The 23,863-nt window shown below is 40.6% G+C and overlaps 3 protein-coding genes across 5 annotated transcripts; 2 read left to right on the top strand and 1 right to left on the bottom strand.

The window, feature by feature from the left end:
- Positions 1–86: 86 nt before the first annotated feature.
- Positions 87–3,486, top strand: LOC116604567 (vacuolar ATPase assembly integral membrane protein Vma21). The gene is made up of 3 exons (XM_032367115.2): positions 87–266; positions 369–472; positions 2,100–3,486. The coding sequence occupies exons 1-3, from the start codon at positions 229–231 to the stop codon at positions 2,231–2,233; spliced, it is 276 nt and encodes a 91-aa protein (XP_032223006.1). The 5' UTR covers positions 87–228; the 3' UTR covers positions 2,234–3,486.
- On the bottom strand, positions 2,288–6,161 carry LOC116604566. 3 transcript variants are annotated; one of them, XM_032367114.2, is made up of 7 exons: positions 5,813–6,134; positions 5,640–5,739; positions 4,486–4,571; positions 3,907–4,005; positions 3,399–3,446; positions 3,097–3,162; positions 2,288–2,902 (listed from the first exon to the last, which is right to left on the bottom strand). In XM_032367114.2, the coding sequence occupies exons 1-7, from the start codon at positions 5,942–5,944 to the stop codon at positions 2,831–2,833; spliced, it is 603 nt and encodes a 200-aa protein (XP_032223005.1). In that variant the 5' UTR covers positions 5,945–6,134; the 3' UTR covers positions 2,288–2,830. The 3 variants fall into 3 exon arrangements, with proteins under 3 accessions (XP_032223005.1, XP_032223004.2, XP_048589321.1); XM_032367113.2 differs by having other exon boundaries at positions 2,288–3,162; positions 5,813–6,161; XM_048733364.1 differs by lacking the exon at positions 3,097–3,162 and having other exon boundaries at positions 5,813–6,148.
- A 323-nt stretch (positions 6,162–6,484) lies between these two features.
- Positions 6,485–19,974, top strand: LOC5522093 (medium-chain acyl-CoA ligase ACSF2, mitochondrial-like). The gene is made up of 20 exons (XM_048733363.1): positions 6,485–6,842; positions 7,767–7,944; positions 8,763–8,891; positions 8,993–9,046; positions 9,362–9,480; positions 10,185–10,241; positions 10,323–10,440; positions 11,047–11,139; positions 11,213–11,271; positions 12,198–12,287; positions 13,070–13,161; positions 13,797–13,873; positions 14,087–14,194; positions 14,534–14,685; positions 15,049–15,103; positions 15,188–15,274; positions 17,312–17,364; positions 17,656–17,713; positions 18,110–18,178; positions 19,256–19,974. The coding sequence occupies exons 1-20, from the start codon at positions 6,703–6,705 to the stop codon at positions 19,304–19,306; spliced, it is 1,839 nt and encodes a 612-aa protein (XP_048589320.1). The 5' UTR covers positions 6,485–6,702; the 3' UTR covers positions 19,307–19,974.
- The last annotated feature ends 3,889 nt before the right edge of the window (positions 19,975–23,863 follow it).

Here is a 23,863-nt window from a genome sequence, read left to right as displayed (position 1 = left end):
AGAAACCCGGTCTGACTTCCAGCGGTGTCTGCCAAGTACCATAGAACGGGGTATAAGGGTGAGAAATATGAATTTTCTTACACCGTGCCTTGAAAACGGGATTTATGAAGTAGCTTACTGACGATGGCGACCTTTGAAAGATGAAAATGTGGCATCGAATATTTTACTGATATCCTCAGAAAAAAAAAACATTTGAGGTCATACTATTCAGGACATAACCGGCTGATTATGGAGAAAAAGAGCGGTTCTAGTGATGGGACTATTGGGTTCGTATGTTGCTTTTAATACTTCATTTGCTTGGTTCAATCATGACAGGCCATCCTCGTCTAATCCGTTGTTCGTTTCTTTGTTTCCTTGTCTTTATTTAGACCCCGAGAGAAGGCCGTTCTTATTACACTCGTGAAGTTCACACTTGGAATGATTCTAGTACCACTCGGGGCATTTTTTGTCTGTAAAGGGATAATATTTGAAGGTAAATTTTACCACATTTTTTCACAGGCTTACCAACCTCTCAGTCAGTCTCCAGTCAATCCCAGTAACTAGCTCGAATATTTTCACTATTGATCACCTCCTGTAATTGTTCTGTAATTGTCTTATATCCTAGAATAAAGATTTTTACACATTTCGGCAACCCAGAGTCGATAGAGGAGTCTGTGGATGCAACGGTAATTGTCACCAGATGCATGCTGTCGGTAATGCGACACGCTGATTAGTTAATTCAAGCCACACTGTTAAATTTAATTAGAATGTTTCATCCACAGATTCCTCTATCGTCTCTCGGTTGCTGAAATATGTAAAAACTCAGCATTTTCTGGTAGAAAGAGTTTCTTTGGGGACATGGAGACATTTATAGTCTACTGCACTGTGGTGGGTGTTTTTCAAGATTTTACTCATACAGTGGAAACCTGTTAATACGACCACCCTTGGGACTTTCATAAGTGTCCGTATTATCCGGGTGTCCGTAATAAGTGGGCTGCCCTAAAAGACTTAAAAAAAATATTGAAATTTTAATCTTTAAAACTTGTTTATCAAGTAACATTTGGATAAAGTACTTTGCGAACTAGTGACATGTTCCGGTTATTTCTTTATTACTCAAATTCATTGCAATATTTTTATAAACAACAACAACAACAAAACAGGATAACAACTCCTTTCCTCAATCGTCCTTGCCATTGCCAATTTTGACTTAATTTTGATGTGTCTATTTTCTTAAGAGGATTAGGTTTAGAAAGGCTTGATAATATTTGATAAGAACTTGAGAAATGCATTATTAAAAGTGCATCAATCTCATGAAAGTGCGAGACTTGAATTTCTTTTGTCCTTAAACCGGGGTTAATTGTATGAAAAATGATTTCAGGCCATATAAAAGTGTCTGTTGTCTGTATTAACGGGATGTCCGTATTAAGCGGTTGTCCATAGAGCGGGGTTCCACTGTACTTCAATTCCGGTTACTTGATCTGGTCGCAAGTCTCCGAAGCCTGCCTGCCTGCCTTTACTTCTTTTTAGAGGCATCAAGTAACGCGGAATCCTTCAACTGCTCAAACGTTAGAAATACCGCTTATTCTGAATAAATACACATCATAAAGCAATGAGAGTTTAGTGTGGCCTTTATTTTAAGATATAAGACAATTATAGGACAATCACAGGAGGTGATCAATCGTGAAAATATTCGAGCTAGTTACTGGGATTGACTGGAGATTGACTGAGAGGTTGGTAAGCCTGTGATTTTTTTGGAAGATCGAGATCACATGGGTGTGGCAGGGGGTGGGGGGTTCAGAATTAATCAGACGGTGAATGGTGTGTGGGAGTCCAATATAGCCCAAAATTTGATGCCCCCAAAATACTCATACCCAAAAAAATAACCACCAAAAAAGGTTAAGCTTTCAACCCCCTTCCCCCCAGCAGTCATGCTTATATTTGGGTACCCCCTTGGGCCTGAAACGGGACCTCTTGAATATGTGTAAAAATAGCACAATAGACCACTTACAGTAAAGAGATACAGGGGAGGGAAGCCCTTTGAATAGGGCAGAGCCATTAGGTAAGTCAAGATATGCTTTGTGATTGCTACTTAAGTGCATATACTGTTTATTTGTCTCCAGGAATACTTGGCTACAGTAATGGTGCCATAGGGAGTGCGGTAGTCACGGTTATAATCATCCATGTCATCATATTCATGTATGTCAGAATAGCGATCAATGAGGATCAAGAGCCAGTTGAGAAAAAGAAAGAATAAATTAGGTTTGCCACATGGATAAGAAGAGGATAGAGCAATCCTTGAGTAGGTAAATATATTACAAAACCGCTGCTTTATTGTGAATAAACTATTTTCAATTTATTATTTACAAAAGTTAAAAATTAAAAAAACCTTAACATTAATGAGTTATTACATACATTATCTACAAATGCATTACATGTTAAGACCATCTAAGTGGGGAAGAAATTCCTTAAAATGAGGCAGAAGCTTACAATGATTTGTAAATCCCATATATTTTAAATAACATATTGACTATGATGAAAATGATTTCTTTATAGCATTCGTAAGCCAATAACAGCTTCCTTTAAAATGTCCTGAGCTTCAGTTTGCATCTAACAGGCAAAAGTAACCTATTTGTGTTCCAAGTTTGTTCATGTTGGTTTTAAACAGGTTGTTCACATAGCCAAATATATCTGTTTTGAGGACCTTTTTTTTCCAATTTTGTTCGACAAAGCCGAAGACACCCTTTTTTAGATAATATACATTTAGGTTTGAGTTTTTATTAGTTAGGTGATATACATAGGCAAAGGCGTCTGTTGTAGATATTATGTTTGGTTTAGACAAGTTAATTTTATTTTAGACAGGTCCTGGAAGAAGCATCTCCTCATCACTGTCTTCCTCATTAGACCTTCTGCCCTGTCTCATTATCTGTCAAAACACAAGAAATGCAATATAATTTTTAAATATACACATAGCCATACATGAAAAAGGGGGGGGGGGGGGAATGGATAAGTGGGTTTCATACAGCTGGTCTCATCTTGAAATAATTCAAAATGACAGTTAATTTTAAATTTTGTATAATTGTAAATTATAATAAGGAATGCTGATGTACTATATTCTACCTTTTTCAATGCAATCTCTCTTTTGAGGTCTTTCCTGTATGAGTGCACACAGAAAACACAGTACATCTGGTGAAGAAATCACTATTTTAGATTAGCTCTATGTACTCAAATGCAATGTTTTGGTTCCTTACTTAGTTGTGGGTAGCTTAGCAAAGGGGATGGGGTGTAAGATAAGGACTTATTAAAGTAGCTGCTAGAAATAAAAAAAAGGTTGACTAATGCTTGCTGCCCCAGGTAGAATTTTTTAGTACTACTAACCCCTGTCCTAGTTTGGCTATTTAGATATGTGACATTTTTCTTACGTTGATAATGAAGAACACAGCATCTCCAATGTATACAGAATGGCTCAGCTAAAAAAGAAAGGAATAAATGTATTAGCTATGTTAGAAAGAGATGTGTGCATAAGTTTACACACTATATCACTTCTAATTTATAATGATTATCTCATGTCTTGTTAAAAAAACATAAGAGTAACACTCATACACATCAAAATTTATTTGGATAACATTAAAAAGAGGAAAAAAGTATGGTTAAGATAACAATCAGTGGGTGAAGAAAGAAATCAGAGATGATTAAATGCCCAATTTGAATGGGCTGTTTTCCAGAAAATGTAGGTCCTGCTCAAATTTAATGCTGTGAGGCTTAGGTGGCTCAACATTTTCTGTTTACAACCATCTAAAACCTTTTTGCTATTTGTTTTTTTTTTGTTTCCTCTCATACTCAAATTACACATATGAAAAAAAACACCCATTGAGGCTTCAAACTATATTATTGCGGGAACCACTAATATTAAAAAGTGCAGCAGTGTACCTGAATGTGTTTTGCTGCATACACCACAAGGCTGCAGACATCTAAGAGTTCTTCTATGCATACCCAGACAATCCACGGGATCAGCAGACTTGTCTTTCTCTGTGTAAGAAAGATTAATGTACCCTTTTACACTTCTACTTTATATGCACATCTGTAACTGGAGCCTATGTGTAGCCCCTGACTCACAAAACAAATCCTCTCATAGCCTCATGTCACCGTTGCTATTGCCCTATACAGTGTCTGCCATCTGCCTACCAATTTGTATGTTTTTAGGGCCGTAGCAGGGGTTGGGACTCTGGGGGAGAGTGCCCCCACTCTCAATATTCAAAAAGAAATGATTAGGGAATTACCATTAGGGGCATGGCTGTGCCCCCCAGATACTATTTTGTGGTCTTATCTGACCAAATGTCCGTCTGTCTGTCCATCTATCTGGTACTCTGTCACCTGCTCTGACTCTTTCTGCTCTTACATTCATCTATTAAAGGTTTGTTAATTCATCCATTAGCCACACAAAGCTGGCTTACTCATCTGTCTTAGCTACATGACTGCAGTCTGGATATTATGTTGAATGAGACTTACCTTACATAATCCAACCAGCAACAACACTGTCACGAATAGAGCAACTGCACTGATCGACGTTTCCAGTATGCTGAGTTTTTGTAGCGCTACAGGGAAATGTTAAAATCTGAATATCCAACCCTAGCTAAGCTACACCCCTATGACGTAGCACTAACTAGCCTATATTCCTGAATACCCAGCCCTATCTAAACTGCACCTCTACTACCTAGCATTAACTACCCTATACCCATGAGTACCCACTGCTAACTAAGCTACACCCCTATGACTTAGCACTTACTACCCTATACCCCTGAGTACCAACCCCTAACTAAGCTACACCCCTATGACCTAGCACTTACTACCCTATACCCCTGCCTACCCATCCCTAACTGACCTACACCCCTATGACACCTAATCACTGTCACGAATAGAGCAACTGCACTGATCAACGTTTCCAGTATGCTGAGTTTTTGTAGCGCTACAGGGAAATGTTAAAAGCAGTAAGAAAGAGGAGAGGGAGCATAATGAATATCAAGTAAAAAAAAAATGATAGTAAATTATTTGTAGTGGCAGGTCCAAGTTTAGAAGGTAGACCACCCTGTCGTGAGCCAGGATTTGCTGTTGTGGGTGGGAGGGGGGCATGCTCGAATATCCAGCATACTTTGCTGGCACTACCAAAGGTCATATGCGGGTGTGACCTTTGGTAGCGCCCGCAAAGTAAGCTGGATCTTAGGGGGGGGGGGGGGGTTCTCCCAAGGTATAGATATTTGAGAGAATTGTATAGAGTCTGGTGATTCTTGAATAAGAATAACAAAACGGGGGTACACATGCCCCCTACACACCTACAATGCTAGCTGACCTTTTTCCTGTCTGTTTCTATCAGTTCACTTATCCTTGACGCGTCTCTGTTTTTTCGATAAACGCGAAAACAGACGCGACACGGATAAGTGAACTGATAGAAACAGACAGGAAAAAGATCAGCTAGCAGGGTACTACACACCCTGCTAGCTGGACAATTATAAGCTTGGGAGACTTTGGTATCGTTTCGTAAATTGAATCAACATTGAAAAGTTTTTGTTCTGCCATATTTGCCACATATTTTCCTCTTCAATTAATACACCTGTTTCTCTAAAATACCGTGCTTTTTTCATGGTATATTTGTATAGCTATCTTACTTGTCATTGACAAAGGCAGATCCTTAATTTGTGCCTTGGTCAGTCTGTGTAGAAACTCGATGTTGAACCATTGCAGATATATTCTCAGGCATCCAATAATCTAAGGAGAGCAAAGCAAGTTTTATTTAAAGCTTAGGAAGTAATGATAACATCGATACTCAAAGGGTTCCCACCAGCGATCCAGCCCCACACATAAAACTCCCTTCGCGAGTGGTAAAACAGCATAGGAATTTCTTGATCTCCATACTTGTGCCAAAGACTTGTATTATCACGGAAAGTTGTTCCTTTTCTAGTAGCTGAATCATCAGTTTCACATAGATTCAATATCTAATGTGTGGCCGGAAGACATTTCTTATTATGCAAGTTGATAAAAGTCCCTTTCTTTGCTATTGTGCTTTCTAGTCAAACGATAAGTGCTTTCGAAACCCATTGTTGTTTGTTTGAGAAGACTGGGCTATTTTTTTAATTGATTATTTTATTGCAAAGGTTTTACAAGCAGCATCTTACCACAATGCCACAAATAAGGTAAACATTTTAAAGGTAAAACAATTTGAACAACAAGGGCCCGGAACCGGAAGCAGGCCTAACCGTCACGCAACGCAATTGTCACGTGTATTGCATGTCTATAGTGTCTAATTATAAGGGTACCATATAGGCGTCCCCGCGAATGTTTTTACCTCCCTCTAGTAGATTGCTAAAGGAGACGGGACTTATCCGATATGACGATGGATCAACATTCAGATAGATAGCTCGCTTCGAAGCTAACCAGACTTTTATGATTGAGCCACGGTTCTTTGGCGTGAGAGAAGGGAAACCCGTGTCACTATTGTAATAATCCATAATTAGCACTCTTTTCTCTAGCTTCTGACTATACGCACACTGACTTCAGAATTGTCAGCCAATTTTTCTGGTTTCAAATCACATAAAATTTTTTGAGGAAATTCTATGACTTGGGTTGTCTGTGGTACCCATTGTATTCCTTTCGCTCGCACGTGATTGGTTGGGTTGATATCGGCGATCGGATGTTTCGGATAAAAGCACAAACAACCAGGCAAACAACAGTATGGCGTGCCTGAACCTTGTCAATACGGCAACGTTTGGTAGATTTTTCACCCTTAGACTCTTTAACAGACCATTTGCTCACAGGCATATAAAATCTTTACAGTATGGTCTCCTAGGATCATGCAGAACGCTCTGTGTCAGGTAGGGTTTCTGTCTCTTTGGAACTCACGCACTTGAGAGTATTCACGGCGGAACACTTGTTGATAATCTACAGAGATTATTATACTTAACCGTTCTTGACATATCTCCATATGATACTATGTGTCTCGCTTATAAAAACTACTTTTCATACAGCTAGAGGTTATATTGAGCTACATGTGCAGCGCTCGCTCGAAATCGCGTCGGAGATTCGACATAGAAACTTTGTTAAATGAAACAACTTCCAGATCTACATTAAACATGCTTGATTCTGCTCATGTATTATATATCATTGTAAAAGGATACCCTCAAAATAGTGATTTGAAATAAGAAATTAAAGGAGTGTGATTCCTTTGCAAATTCTCTATTTAACAATAGATCTTATTTTTCCGTAGTTTGTTCTCTAAATAATGCACAGATGACGTCACAGCGAATAAACAAAAAAGTACGCAACAAGAAGCAGTAAAGTTGCGTGGCTGTTGTCATATGACGTCACAGTGTGTCATGAACAAAAGAGTATCCAACAAGATGCAGTGAAGTTGCATGACTGTTGTTCATGACATGCTGTGACGTCTTCTGTGCATCTATTAGAGGAGAGATGCACAAAAATGAAATGTTTTCTGACGTTACAATCTAGTTGTGGGGAGCGTGCGCACATGCGCGCACAACGGCAAGTGTGCATGTCCTCTTATAACACTTGGACTCTCAACTAATCAGAGCATGCAATTTATAAGTGTTGTTGTATTATAAAAGAGTGTGACGCTGTTGCAGATTCTCTATTATCTATGGCAACTTAGCCATAAGCAAAGAAAGGGGGGGGGGGGATAAAAATTGTATTGCCCTTTTTGTTACACTAGTTTGGTAATTATAAGTTGATTTTTAAATTAATTGTTTCATATTAATTTCATCCCTGTTCTTATCTTGCAGTTCGACTGGTGTGGAAAAGCTGACACAGAGCTATAGCCATGGACTTGCCAGTCACCCTCTCATCGGAGACACTGTCGGCCAGAGGCTGGATAAAGTGGCAGAAAGATTTCCAAACAGAGAGGCTTATGTGTGCTATGAGGATAAGGAGAGAGCTACGTTTGCTGAACTAAGAGAGGAGGTTTGAAGTTTGATTCTCTTAGGGACCAACCATTTCATTATTGACCATTTCATGGGTCAATAATGTAATAATGTAAAATCAAATTAGCAATATTTGGCTAAAAGGCAAAGCAACTTTCACAAAAAAAAAAACAAGCAAGCCAACTTACCAAAAAGAAAATATTAAGCAGGAAAAGTAATGGTTCATGCAAAGGAGTATACAACAGACTTTTCTATACATTCTCTGTTTCACCCTCCCAGGGAGGATACTCTGATATCAAACGGAAGGGGATCATCATCAGGAATTTTTTTTAAACAACCCTAAAAGATAAGTGGGTGTGGTCTGGTAATATTTTAACCCTAAAAGATACTAAAGTGGGCTTGGTTAAAAAAGATACTGTGGGTTGTGTGATTTTTTGGCTGGTTAGTGGTCTAAAAACACCAATTGACATTTTTCAATGCTCTTGCAAGAGCTACAAGTTAGATGTGCCATGGCTATAATAGAACCCTAAAAGATACCGAGGTTAAAAAAATCTGAGCATTCTCATTTTCACCCCTTAAAGATACCAGAGGTTCCAAATTTACACCCTAAAAGATACAACAATGATATAGGGAGTACCCCCCGGGGTCACCCTCTCTGACCTCTTACGTGTGTAACTAGGGGTCGTGCATGGGGATCTGCAAATAAGTGAGTCACTGAAGGAATACCATTTATTTTACTTTTTTCATATGATATCTAGGACTGCACATCTCCCCTAAATTCTGGCTTTATGCCTAAACTGCTTCCCATATCCTTGGACCCACTCTGAATAAACATGATTGATGTACTTAAATCTACAGGCTGATCAGTTAGCAGCAAGTCTTCTGTCTCTTGGTATCAAGAGAGGAGATCGTGTTGGCATATGGGGGCCAAACATGAGAGAGTGGGTTATCTCACAGTTTGGCACTGCAAGGATTGGAGTAATTCTGGTAAGCATGAATTGTTGTCTTTTTTGCAATTTTCATACATTTGTATGATGTTAATTAAATAGTAAGTGTCACCTTTGATATACTCTCTCATTCTTTCTTAGGTCAATGTCAACCCTGCTTACCAAGCACCTGAAGCTGAATATGCCCTGAAAAAGGTACATATGCCAATGCTTTGTTAAGTGAGCAATTTTTGGTCAATTCCACTTTTGTATTTGGGGGCCCTCCTCTAGCCACGCCTTGATGCAGTAAAGATGACAAATATTACTGTCATTTGGAAGATTAAAAAGATACTGCTCTAATCTTGTTTTTTACTTCTCTGTGTCTTGCCGCTTCTGGTGAAGTGGAAAAGATTCTCCTTGACATCTGGCTGACTTAAAAAATATATATTCTAGCCATAGCTCCACCAATGATATCTTGATTTCCAGCAGAAAAACTAGAATTAAAATATCTTCCATTTTTGCCATGTGAAGGTTGGATGTAAGGGGCTGATCATGGCGGACACACACAAGACACAGGACTACTATAACATGATGACACACATAGCACATGAGCTGTCAGACTCCTCACCTGGCGAACTCTACAGTAACAGGTCCTCTCATAGCTGTCCTATGGTTCTAATAGTATGGAAATAATGGCCAGATCTAGAGGAGGGCCAAATGGGCCCCAGTCCCCGCCCAACTATTTTCAGAGATTTTTAAAAATATGAGAAAATCAATGGAAGAACAATGAATCTGTCCCCCCCCCCCCCCCTCCGCCTTCCTAAAATCCTTGCTTTGGACCCCCTTTATAAAACTCCTGAATAAAAATAAATAAAATTCACCAGAATCAAGAATTTAACGAATTCATCTTAAACTGGACCAATGAAAAAATGATTTTTTTCCTGATTTGACCTCTCAGTGACAAAATGGGAGAATTGAAAACTGCTATTTCAAAAAAAGCTTTTTATCTTTGTTTATTTTTCTTAAAATATAGAAATTTCCTACTGCCTATTAATTGAAATGCATCAAGGATTGATGTTATAGTCCCTGTTTACATTAGACTGTTTATTTAAATGTACTCTGTCCAAAAACTCCTAGAGCCCCATCAAACACCACCAAAGTTACCAAACCCGCAAACATTGCTAGGCCAGTTAATGCTAGTGCTATTTTCACACTGTGTTTGGAGGTTGTTGTGTAGTACTTCACCAACACTTTGTTTTGTGACCTGCTGAGCAAAATGGTGTGTTTTGGTAATTTCAGCTTAAATTGAGGCTTTTTGTACCAAGCTTAACTATTTAATTTCATGGCTTTGCAGGGTTCCAGATCTTAGAGTGCTTGTTGTTACCACAAAAGACAAAAACAAAAAATATGGGTGAGTTAGCCTTAATTCCAATCAATAATGCTTATGTTGCTCAGTGGCATTAAAACTGGTTCTGTTTTATTATCAACTTAGAGGTGCATTCACATTTGATGAATTCATGAAAATTGGTGGAGAACACGAGAGGCAACAAATTCGTAATATGCAGATGGCACTACAGTCAGATGACCCAATTAATATACAATTTACCTCCGTAAGTAGACCTTCTGGTTTAGACAATGGCCTGTTAAATATAGTTCACCTCTGAAAAGACCATCTAATTCAGTCAATCACTCTATAAGTATGCAGTTCACCTCTGTAAGTAGACCATCCATTTTGAGGAGATCACCCTATCATTGTACAAAATATCTAGTATATACAAGACCATCTGATTTTTAGTAAGATGACCCTATCAATGTACAGTTTACTGCTGGAAGAGGACAATCTTGTTCAATGTACATTTGACCTCTATAAGTAGACCACCTTACTTCGTCTGATTTATCACATCAATTTACAGGTAACCTAGGTTCCTGACAGGCAGATGACCCTAGATCATTACACTTCAGTAGTCAATTGAACCTACCCTGTTATAATGACCCTTGGTGTTTTACCACCTCTTCCCCACCAAACAATGTTGTAAATGAATTTCGTTCATTGGAGAACATTTGGGATCCATCTTTTGATTTTTGGGTTTGAGAAAGGAATGAAATTTTTGTGAAAAAAGATTTTAAACATTTTTTTTATAGTTTTGTGTCTTGTTGTTCTGTCGAGACGTTTTGTTTTCCTTTGCACCTGTAGACTAAATTTGTTTCTTGTCAAGGGCACCACAGGAAACCCAAAAGGAGTAACTCTGACTCATCACGGGATTCTGAATAATGCTGCTTCTGTTGGAGACATTCTCAATTATGCCGAGGTATGCAGGCATGTTTTATCCATTTGAACCCATAGCTTGAGTGCTTACTATGGTTTCTTGTGCATATTTTCAGTACACACGTGTTTGTATCCCTGTCCCCCTCTACCATTGCTTTGGGATGGTACTTGGAAGGTCAGTAGAGAAATCTTGTTCAATCTGAGTGATGCAATAACTTAGTTATATGGGCCTTTTTTTACAGAATCAGGTTGACTGATTTTTGGGATTTTTTTAGAGATGCATAGCTGTCAACTCACCCGCATTAGGCGAGTGTAACAAGATTTTGGACCTTATCACAAGCCTGTTTCTTGTGAGAATGTTCATACATTCTCTGTATTCATCTGCATTGGCTCTCTTGGGTTTTTTCACATATTTACTGTATTTCACCCGATTTCACAAGATTTTTGTTCAAGTTGGGTTGACAGCTATGATGTAAAGGGACTGTGCATAATGGGACTGTGAATCCCTTGTCTTAGGTGCTGTCTCTTATTGCTCATTCAGGTGGTTAAAGGGGTTGCAAACATAAATAATATACCATTTTTTCTCAATTTCACAATTCACAGAGATGATTTCTAAAATGTTCAAAAAGCACAAAGCAAAACATGAAATTGAGAACAATAAGGAAAAAACAACTTTAATGATTGAAATAATGATCCATGCCTGATGAATTGATTGTTTCATGTCTCAATTTCTCCATTTTCATGAATCACTGGGCAAATTTGGGTTGATCACAGAGAACCTCCCCCCTCCCCCCCTGATTATTATCTTGTACTTGGTGCGAAAAATCACACTCCAGATTGTAACCACATGGAGCAGTCTTTACATGGTCCACCAAAATCTAGGTACTTGACTCTGCCAAATTTGCATTCTTAACGACTTCTTTAGAGCAGTCCGTATTAAATACAGATTACTATAATCAGTTGCATTTCAGCTGCACATTTAATCATCTCTTGTGATGCTACTATGCAAACAGGTACTGAACTTAGTAATAATGACAACCATGGACAGATAACTGAAGATGTACAACATAAATGAACACAAAAACGTACATATTGTTGCAGCTTTGCATGTGTCACGCATGGAATTACTGCTGTCTACCCATCTCGAGGGTTTGATGCTGGCCTCGCATTAGATGCAGTACAGAACGAAAAGTAAGATGGTTGACCCAGACGTGTCGGTAGGGGATGTAGGGGGGTTCTACTAGTCAGCTCATTTTTTTATAACAACAAAAAGTTGTTTCATTATATCATAACACATGCTGAACTTATAGACCACTTTCAGGGATTGAGAAAGGTCAGATTTTCAGGTTTTTTGACATTGTAAGATCAAAATTGTTGTATTTTTAGAATCTGAGAAAATCTGAGTTAGATACAGTGTAGAAATACTGAGACTTTGTAAGTGTCCAATACTGTCAACTGGGTTCTGATGGACTTGGGTTGCCGACCATCAGATTCCGGTGGTAAACTGACTTAGGCTTAAGGTTTTAGTCCTGTTACTCAAACCTCACTTATAATGGGGTTTTCTGTGGTATTTTATCCTGACTAAATTCTGTCCTCACTGAAGTGATAATCCTGAGCCCAGGAGCCCCGTGCCCGATGGCGGTATAACACGGCTTCCTGTGGTATTTTTTTCTTGACGCTATTCTCCCTCTGATACCGCAGTCCCTCTAGGGGTAGGGTGCTTGCAGGGTTTGCACATGATTATATTTGCCTCTTGTGACCTAAGAGAGGGGGTGTTCCGGTTGGCGGATGGATCTCTCTTCTAGTAAGTAGATTAGGTGATATATCCCAATCCTTTAAAGGCTTCAGACTATTGTACCTAATATACATGCTAGTTTCTTTGAAATAAAAGCTTTGTATCTACTATGTATCCTTGTAGAGGGTTTTTTGTAAATTGTCCACTATCAGTTATATGTTCATTTATGATTTTGTAGGTGTAATTCTCTTTATGGCACACCCACCATGTTTATAGACATGTTGAACCACCCCAAATTTGAACAGTATGATGTAACCAGCTTGCGAACAGGTACTTGCATTACTTGTAGGCCCGTCTGGTTTTGTGGGAGGGTGCTAATTTACGAAAAGTGGACCAACAAAGCCGTAGCAGGCCTCAAATTATTGAGGGGGCATGGTACAGGAACATCAAGATAGTTTTGGGGTTAAGTCACGCCCCTACTGGTCATTTTCTTCTTATTTTTGAAATTTGAAATATTGGGTGGGGGGGGGGGGGCACATGGAAGAATGAAAATGGCATGAATTTTACGCCAAATTATTTTTTTATTTCTTTTGGTAAACACGTTTAACGACTAATTTTTCCTAACATTCACAATTTACGTCTAATAACTTCACAAGTCACGGCGATGGTACCAATCACGGATCACAAGATACTTGTCTATTTCACAAATCACGATATAAAAAGACCGTTTTGCAGATCACGAAAATAACCCTTACCACTCGTGTTTTAGGGTTCACTTTCGAGAGCAGGGGCAAGGCCCTTTTCTGAAAATATGTAAGAACTGACGTCTCTGATAAGCAAAAACAGTGACATATGCATTGGGTTTTCCAAAGGAATTCCAAATATGCTATACTTACTGAGATCCTCTTGGAACCCCTACCACAAAGCGCAACCACTGTTTTATATATTGTATTTTGTATTTGTAGGTATCATGGCTGGCGCTCCGTGTCCTGTTGAGGTCATGAAGAAAATAATCACTACATTCCACATGCCGGAGATGACAGTGAGTAGAAAAGTCTCTGCCAGCCGCCATTTTGTCATCCTAGCAAATTACCAAAGTGTGAGAAAGCATCCATTTTCCTTGAGCCGATTTAGGAAAGATCTAGGCGACTGGCACTTAGAATCATGTGACGTTTTAAAGGCAAATTCAGTTGAAATTAAACCTTATACTTATTACTAAAGCTATGGTTAAACTTTCCATTTCTCTGTATGCCAGATAGCATATGGGTTAACAGAAACCAGTCCTGTTACCAACCAGACCAGGCGAGACGTCCCAGTAGATTTGCGCGTTTCTACCGTTGGTACAATGGCCCCGAATGTTGAGGTAAGGATTTTATCAAATCTTGTATAGAAATCTTACTATAAACCGATAAGTGTTGTCGTAATGGCAAAATATATATCGGGATATGTAAGTTTTCATTCGACTTCTAACATGAGACCGTTTCATTTGCACAAGCGCGGACACCGCAGGTCAAACTATTCCGTACGTCGTGCATTGTTTACATTCCTGGATCACTCCATGGTAACCAACATGCTAGTTTCTTTGAGATAAAAGCTTTGCATTGCATACTTTATATTTGTGAAACAGTGAACAGCGTTCACTTTTTAGGGTTTCTTTTCACTCTTAGTAATTTCATGTGCTGATCCGCTTATTGTGTTCCAGGCCAAAATCATAGACAGTGAACATGGGAATGTAGTGCCGATCAACACTCCTGGCGAAATCTGTTTCCGTGGCTACAATGTTATGCAGGGCTACTGGGATGATTATGAAAAAACAGACGCTGCCATAGACTCCAATGGCTGGTTCCACTCCGGGTAAGCGCCTCAGAGTTTTGCTTTTGTTTTCAATCTGGTCAAGACAGGGTTGAGGGGTGTGGCGAAGTAGGCAGGTACGGGTATTGCTTGGCTAATTGGTATAAAGGGTTAAAGGGTTTGATAGCCATAGATAGAACATTTTAGGATACCACTGGAACCTTGATTATCCATGATCTGAACGAGAAATGTGAACAATTTTTAATTATCATTATACTCTTTTTTTATATTTGCAATTTGAGATGTTTCTTGTTCATTTCCTTCACAGGCCATGGCCCTGAAAATTAGTTCATTCCCATCGGGGTTTTTGTTAATAACCTAGTTATAAGGGAACCTTTATTATCTTCCCTCTCTCTCTTTTTTCAGGGATTTAGCGACTATGGACGAAAACGGTTTTGTTAAAATAATTGGAAGAATTAAGGTAGGTGGCCAATACGAGAGTGATACTTATTAAGTAAGTACTTTTTATTTCTTGTACGATTAATTTAGTCTATTTATTCCAAAGGATGTGATTATTAGAGGCGGAGAGAATATATATCCCACGGAAGTGGAACAATTTTTGTACAAACACCCCAAGATACAAGATGTTCAGGTAGGCGTCACATCAGCTTACCTTATCACACCTTTGGCCCGCAAAGGTCGCACCAAATGAGTCGCACTCAATAGGTTGAAGGAATAAAAGTGGATTTGCTGTGGAATTTTTGTGTTTCACAAAATCAAAATAAATATGGGTTTTGATCGGCACATCAAAAGTTTGACGTTTTAATTGGTGCCGTGCGGCACAACTGGTGCAGCAGCGCTCAGCGCCGTACGAAACCTAATTCTGCCATGCTGAACTCGCCTCACCTTCATTTGACCTCGCCTCACCTGTCTACTGTCCACGCCTCACATTTCCTCAGCTTACCTCGCCGCACCTTTCCTCAGTTTACCACGCCTCACCTTTCCTCAGTTTACCACGCCTCACCTTTCCTCAGCTTACCTCGCCTCACCTTTCTTCAGTTTACCACGCCTCACCTTTCGTCAGTCACCTCGCCTCTCCTTTCCTCAGCTTACCACGCCTCACCTTTCTACAGTTTACCTCGCCTCACCTTTCCTCAGTTTACCTCCCCTCACCTTTCCTCAGTTTACCTCCCCTCACCTTTCCTCAGCTTGCCACGCCTCACCTTTCCTCAGTTTACCACGCCTCACCTTTTCTCAGCTTACCTCAACCTTCCTCAGCTTACCACGCCTCACCTTTCCTATGCTTACCTCGCCTCACCTTACTTCAGCTTACCTCTCCCCACCTTTCCTCAGCTTACCACGCCTCACCTTTCCTCAGCTTACCACGCCTCACCTTTTCTCAGCTTACCACGCCTCACCTTTTCTCAGCTTACCACGCCTCACCTTTTCTCAGCTTACCACGCCTCACCTTTCCTCAGCTTACCTCGCCTCACCTTTCTTCAGTTTACCACGCCTCACCTTTCCTCAGCTTTCCACGCCTCACCTTTCCTCAGTTTACCACGCCTCACCTTTCCTCAGCTTACCACGCCTCGCCTTTTCTCAGTTTACCACCTCTCACCTCTTCTCAGCTTACCCCAACCTTCCTCAGCTTACCAGGGCTCACCTTTCTTCAGCTTACCACGCCTCACCTTACTTCAGCTTACCTCTCCCCACCTTTCCTCAGCTTACCACGGCTCACCTTACTTCAGCTTACCTTTCCCCACCTTTCCTCAGCTTACCACGCCTCACCTTTCCTCAGCTTACCACGCCTCACCTTTTCTCAGCTTACCACGCCTCACCTTTTCTCAGCTTACCACGCCTCACCTTTTCTCAGCTTACCACGCCTCACCTTTCCTCAGCTTACCTCGCCTCACCTTTCTTCAGTTTACCACGCCTCACCTTTCCTCAGCTTTCCACGCCTCACCTTTCCTCAGTTTACCACGCCTCACCTTTCCTCAGCTTACCACGCCTCGCCTTTTCTCAGTTTACCACCTCTCACCTCTTCTCAGCTTACCCCAACCTTCCTCAGCTTACCAGGGCTCACCTTTCTTCAGCTTACCACGCCTCACCTTACTTCAGCTTACCTCTCCTCACCTTTCCTCAGCTTACCACGCCTCACCTTTCCTCAGCTTACCACGCCTCACCTTTTCTCAGCTTACCACGCCTCACCTTTTCTCAGCTTACCACGCCTCACCTTTTCTCAGCTTACCACGCCTCACCTTTCCTCAGCTTACCTCGCCTCACCTTTCTTCAGTTTACCACGCCTCACCTTTCCTCAGCTTTCCACGCCTCACCTTTCCTCAGTTTACCACGCCTCACCTTTCCTCAGCTTACCACGCCTCGCCTTTCCTCAGTTTACCACGGCTAACCTTTTCTCAGCTTACCACGGTTCACCTTTTCTCAGCTTACCTCGCCTCACCTTTCCTCAGCTTGCCTCGCCTCACCTTTCCTAAGCTTACCACGCCTCATCTTCCTTCAGCTTACCACGTCTCAGCTTTCTTCAGCTTACCACGCCTCACCTTTCCTTAGCTTTCCTCGCCTCACCTTTCCTTAGCTTATTTCGTCCTAGTTTTCCTCAGCTTACCTCATCCACTCCACCATTACCTTATCTTACCATACCTCACCTAACTATTCCTTTCCATGTCATTAGATTATCGGTATTCCTGACGAGCGATTAGGAGAGGAGGTCTGTGCATGTATCAGGTCAGTGTCTTCCTTTCTTTGGGTGATCTTTAAACCCAGTTGCGAAGGAATCTTGTACGGAGAAGTATGTGGAGACTTGTTATAGGCGGTAATCGGAGTCATTCAGCCCAGGAGACACTAGCAGAGAATTGTTCCTTTTCGTCTTTTTAAAGGCTGATTTACACACGCGTGTAAGCTTCAGACTCGCCTTTCTTGTCAGCCGATAAGCGAGTGCCTGTTGAACATATCTATTGTATACTAGTTCTACTGTATAAATTTCGGGTTTTAGAATATATTTTCCCACATTTATAGATTACACCCAGGCGAGAGCTCATCTCCAGAGGAAATAAAAGAATTTTGTAAAGGACAGGTGGGTAGCCTATCCTCGAGACAGAGAGACGTCTGACGCTTTACTTGCGGTCAGCAGTAATCAGATGGTCTAAGACAAAAAAGAGAATCAAGAATAATAAACACTTGAAATGAGAATCACAACCGATCAAAACTGCCTATTTGTATAACAAAATGAAAGTTACTTCGCAAAGACTTGCCAGAAGAAACGAAAAACAGATCGTGCTGGCAAGGAGCTCAATTTATCCGGTTTAGTAGTTCGAATTATTTCATATTACGAGGAATGATTCGAGTAAGCAATGTTTTTACAGTATTTGTTAACATTCTCTTAACAAATCTTCTATTAGTTGATTGTTCAAAATTATTTTACCGGTGATTAATTCAATATTTGCTTAAACTTAAATGCTCTTGTTTCCAGATTGCGCATTTTAAGATCCCGAAATATATCAAGTTCACTGAGGAGTATCCTCTTACTATCTCAGGAAAGGTTAGCTTTGTCATGGTAATAATAATGACGGACACGACTACCACAATGGTGGTGTTGATGTTGATTAATACGACTAGGGCAATGGTTATGGTGACGATGAATGATGATGATGATGGCGGCAACAATTATGCTGATGATATTGATGGTGATATTGTTGATGATAATGATAAAGAGAATGACTTGAACAATGATTGAACAATGATGTGATGATGACATAATTGTATGATTATAATGATGGTCGTGGTGGGGACGAAGATAATAATTATGATAATGACAGCGTAACAATTGCTTGTAAGATGATGCCAATGAAGATGATATCATGATAATATTATGTCGATGACAGATGATGCTTTTGTAATGGTACTGTAGAAGTGTAGAAACATATAAGCGATGGTGGTTGTGTTTGACCCGAAATCTAGGCGAATCCCAGGTTTACCCCGTTTTACCCTGTCTCGGCTTGCATTTCAAGGTATCACAGTTTTGCTGCTCGATTATTTTTCCCGAAGGATGTGATGTTTTTTTTTCTGCCAGTCTTCTGCTTGCTCCATTTTTAAGGGCCTGACTTTTGCTCGATTTTCTTGGGGAGGGGGGGGGGGGGATCAGCCACTCCTCCCGTCTAATATCAAATGGTCCGTCTCTTGGTACCTAGTGAAAAACCACCTTTGGGTCTCGTGTTTCAAAAGTTATATCTCTAATACTCAATTCACACCTTTGTGAAGTTTTATGTTTCAGAAGTCATCTGTTATACTCTAATCACGTGGTCAGGTCTTATGTTTCAGAAGTCATATCTCTTATACTGTATTCATACCGTGGTCAAGTCTTGTGTTTCTGAAGTCATATCTGTTATTCTCTATTCACACCGTGATCAAGTCTTGTGTTTTAGAAGTCATATCTCAAATATTCTATTCACACTGTGGTCTGGTCTTGTGTTTCAGAGGTCATATGTCAAATACTTTATTCACACCGTGGTCAGGTCTTGTGTTTCAGAAGTCATACCTCAAATACTCTATTCACACCGTGGTCAAGTCTTGTGTTTACAAGGTAATATCTCAAATACTCTTTTAATGCCTCTTTCAGGTGCGCAAGTTCGTGATGCGGGAACAGATGATTCACGAGCTAGGCCTATGACGATGGATAGGCAATCAGATAAGATCGATATACTGTACGCAATAACCCCATTCAACAGCAGACTCAGGCTGGTTTTCACGCGGCAAAAAGCATAAACATAAACATAAACGCAAAAATGTGTGAGAGCGCGGAGTGTAAATAATAAGCACGAAGCATGCCTACAGGCAAAAAGCGCAAAACAGCACGTTGATGTTACTTTTTCCTTTGATTATAATCGTTTATGTCAGTGCTCTTTTCGCGCGTGCTTATGCGCATATGCTGCTTTGAAAAAGCCCCAGGGGGCCCGGCACCCCCTTCTAGCAGCCAAAAATACAGTAAATGTACGAGACTTCAGGTCAGTACACAGGATTTTTTCTTGTGGGGTGCGGAATCCGAAAAAGTAGACCTAATTTTTCCGTGAGGGGGGGGGGGGGGGTGGGTCATTTGCACCCCTGCCCCCCCCCCCCCCCCCGTACGGGCCTGGACATTATCTTAAACACAGGAGACAATGCCTTGAAAGGGCCTTTTGGCCCCCCTCCTGTTAAAAATTACGCCACTCAGAAGTCGCCAAAATTGCACTAAGGGAGCAGGGTGGTTGTTATCATTGAGCTAGTTTGGGATCCCACAAATTTAAAACATTTAAATTATAGAAAAAAGGGTGTATAATAAATCTCATCCAGTCTGTGAAACTGTTGTCCGGCATTAGGTCCTATTTTGTTATTCCTTTGATACGCGATACTTTTCCCTTCGCTTGAATATTTATTCAAATCGATAGTTTCCGCTACTTTCTATCTGTGATTGAACTGGCAAAGGGAGCCAATCAGATGATATTGCTCATGATAGTTTTCCATAGCATAATGCGAGCCGCCCATAGTCCAATCTCGCATGGACATGCTCATCATTGTTACCCCTTCCATCACATGCCATCAAATGCCATCTCAATGATGGTCTAGCTATCTAATCGCAGAGTTTGAAAAGGTCACTCGCGAGGCACAAACTGATAACAGTCCTACGCGCGTAATCCCTGCCACATTTGGGATCATTAGCAGCGGTATCAATCTCACCTGTCATGCGCACCAACCCAGAATGACGCATGAGCCCATAATGCCTATCGCACTTTGATGTACCACGTGAACTTACCCCGGATGGCGCTCGAAGTTTTTTTTTTATGAGAAAGCATTGGCTTTCTGCTTTCTTCCCTTGGCTTTCTCGTGGCTTTGCATTGGCCTTCTTTCCATAGAAAGTTAGTTTTAACTAGAATCACGTTAGCCCGTCGTCGGAGCTTTTTATGCTCCTCCATATAAAAGTAGACGGGAGTGATCTTCCAATCTTTTAGGGAATGAAATTCCACAAACTGCGATCTCTTAGGAGCGGGTATTCAAAGATTCTTTAGATTTTGCTATCCTTTAGGGTTTAATATTTACCCACAACGATAGTAGTATCCCTTAGGGTTAGAAATTGCTTCGAGAACGCCCAATCTTTTAGGGTTAAGACCACACCCAAACTGCAATTCTTTAGGATAAGAATTGATTTTGCTGAAGATCACCCCCCCTCCCTCCCCCCCCCCCCCCCCCCCCCCCCTCACTCGGACTTACTCCTGTCTAATGCAGATACAAAATCCTCTTGTCTGCCGGAAAGCAGAGCTTTTTTGTAACCGGGAGATTGATTTTAGCTTCAAGGAATAGGTATGGGATTTTTGAGAAACAGCGACCGGGAAGGCGGAAATGGAGGATAAAAAGGTGCCGGAAAAGCCAGGGAATTAATTGGTCAAGTGATTTGATTAACAACGCGCTCTATCCCCGATAGACGAAAGAAGGATTTTGAATTCGGGGTGATTGCGAAACCACGAATTGGTGTACCGATTGCTATAAACCCGCCGCAAAGTGTGTTTCAAGATGGGTTTTTACCGAGATCCGGGACTTACAGTAATATGACACAGGCTACCCACGTATCATAATATGGTGTGAAAGATGCTAAGCTCCGCGTGGATTGTAATGATAATACTGATATTGTACTTACAGACACACGGGAAATGGAGGTTCAAGGGTGATGGTCTCGCATTATCCGCCCTTGCCGGTCTACTTGAGTCTCTTCGGCGCCAGACAAAACGAGAACTCGAAAAGAGAAATTCCGCGGTTTTTCGCAAGTCAGCGCCGATACCACTGACACTAAGACATTCAAGATGCAGTTTTCGCTTATCGCGAGCTATAGAGTTCAACCGGCTAAAGCGCTTTTTATTGAGCGGATTACGAGATTTATTTGTAATATGATCAACACCCTGCTTATTTAATAATGTCATTGATACGAATTTTAAAAATGCAAGAAAAAAAGGCGTGACCTAAGGAAATACAATTTGCTCCTTTTGCCATGTCGTGACTAAGGCAGCTTTCGCTGACAACGCTTCCTAACCGTGACCCCAGTGGTGTTGTGTGACACCTGTTATTGTGTGACCTAATCTCTTACTTTATTTAAAGTAACGTGACCACGCAGGCTTAGCGTGACCACGGTGGTGTTATGGGAGACTTGTTATGCCGTCACGGAACTCAAATTTGCGTGACATGATAAGGGCCCCGGAATGGTCCCCCAAAATTTCGATGTGCTCGCAGTTTTTGGCTAATGCTCGCGAATTTTTTTCCGCCGTGCTGGCATTGTATTTTTCGATCTGCTCGCTGCTCGATTTTTTCAACAACTAAAAATGGTCGGTCTCGCATAAAAAACGCATAAAAAGCGTGACCGCACGGTGGTGATATGTGACATGTTATGGCGTGACACCATTACCTCTGTTATTCGACTTACGCTGAAGTCTAGCAGCCGCCCGTGTCGGAGTCACGCAAAGTTCACGGTGATTTGACTTGAAGTAACGTGACCATGATTGGCTAGTACGACGTCATTGTCGTGACGAAACCTTTGACGTGGTAATCTGTGGTCTTGCGTTACTTTTGTAAGACATTTTGTGCGATCGGTGGCGTGACGTGTATTGTGTTACTGATCTGGTCGTGACTTATATTGTTATAATGTCTTAGCGAGACTAGAAGTGCTTTTTTGAGTTTTTTTTATCATTATTTTATTAATTTTGTTTTATTAATTTTCCCCATCTTGCGCCCTCCTCAACGATTTTACAAAAGATATAAATTTGTCAACTCGAAATCATTTTTTTTACGATTTTTATCGTTAGTCTTGATGTCTAGGGAGATTTGTACTGTGGTGACGGCTGACTTATTATTCCATCTATATGGGCGTCCCCCTTCTACCAAGCAGCAATCATCGTCTCACCTGTACCGGACTAAAGTGTGTGAAAATGTTATGACTGCCTAATGGATTTGTGTTCCTTTTAACGTAACTCATATTCTGCAGGCTTTCCCTGCCTGGGTCTGTTTTCGTACTCGCTGTTCTACCACAATAAACAGCAAATTTTGCACATTATTATAACACGAGAACTGATGGAGCTGCTGGATACAAATCAAGACTGTATAATTGATAAATGTACCCATGATCTTACACTGGTGAAAATTGTACCCATGAAAATGCCAGCGAGACAAAGAATTTGTATAATAGTTTCCGACTTAACCACTTTAATTTACCAGCACTCCTGCGGTTATTTTATATTTTCCAAAAAAAGAGATTCTTATGATTTCATATTATTCTTACCTCTCTATATAAACTTGCTCTTAATGTTTTTTTTTCTTTCGTTGTTAAGTATATTAGCAGGAAAACCATTCTTCTGAATTGGAATGATGAAATTAAACCTTCACAACTTTTATGCAAGGGTAAACTTTTGATATCAAATTTCGACTGTGTTTATGGCATTTCTTGGACTACAAATTCTTGTATGCTACGGACCGTTATTTGCTATTGTATTCCCTGGCGGGAGGTACAGCCATTTATTATTCATCCGTTCTTCGTTTTGACAATCATTAAAGCGTTTTACAAGTTGCCGAACCCTTTTAAGTGCCTTTGCATCATTCAAACGTCCATAGCAGAGCAAAGGAAACTAATGAGCGGCAAAGAAACCTTTCAAGTGAAAGGAACCCATTTAACTGCTAAACCCCGCCAAACTTCAAACTCACATTCTATAATTCAATCACTATATATTAGTATTTTTCATCACGGAACAAAATTGATTATTTCGAGCACGCCAAAAATTCAAACCCAGCTACAGAATAACGTATTCCAAATCACCTTGACGATTCATTTTTTTTTCTGAATGACTCCTAGCCTTCCGTTGTGAGTTCGTTGACAGTAATGAGCTTGCGCTGCGGTGGGCCTTCGTCTGAAAAGTTCAACCAATAACTAGGATAGCTTGTAGCAATACTTTTAGTTTCACTTCAGTGAGCAGGCGCTTATTAAAAACAACAGCGAACCAGCATCTCTACAACTTATGCCGTAGGGTGTATCCCATACCATCACTGCCCCACCCATCCCGCCCTCTTTAGGGTCTGGCGACAAACTTCTTAAAAAGTACTTGACTACCGACAAAACATGAAAAAAAAAACTAGTGACTAGCGACAAAAAATATTGGCCGACTACCGACATTTTATTATAACCGGTATTTTTACTTTTTACTTCCATCGTCAATCT

This window comes from Nematostella vectensis, chromosome 10 (genome assembly GCF_932526225.1).
Source record: "Nematostella vectensis chromosome 10, jaNemVect1.1, whole genome shotgun sequence".
Taxonomy (NCBI): Eukaryota; Metazoa; Cnidaria; class Anthozoa; order Actiniaria; family Edwardsiidae; genus Nematostella; species Nematostella vectensis.
The sequence above is the reverse complement of the archived record's forward strand: the minus strand, read 5'-3'. Positions and strand labels throughout refer to the sequence as shown.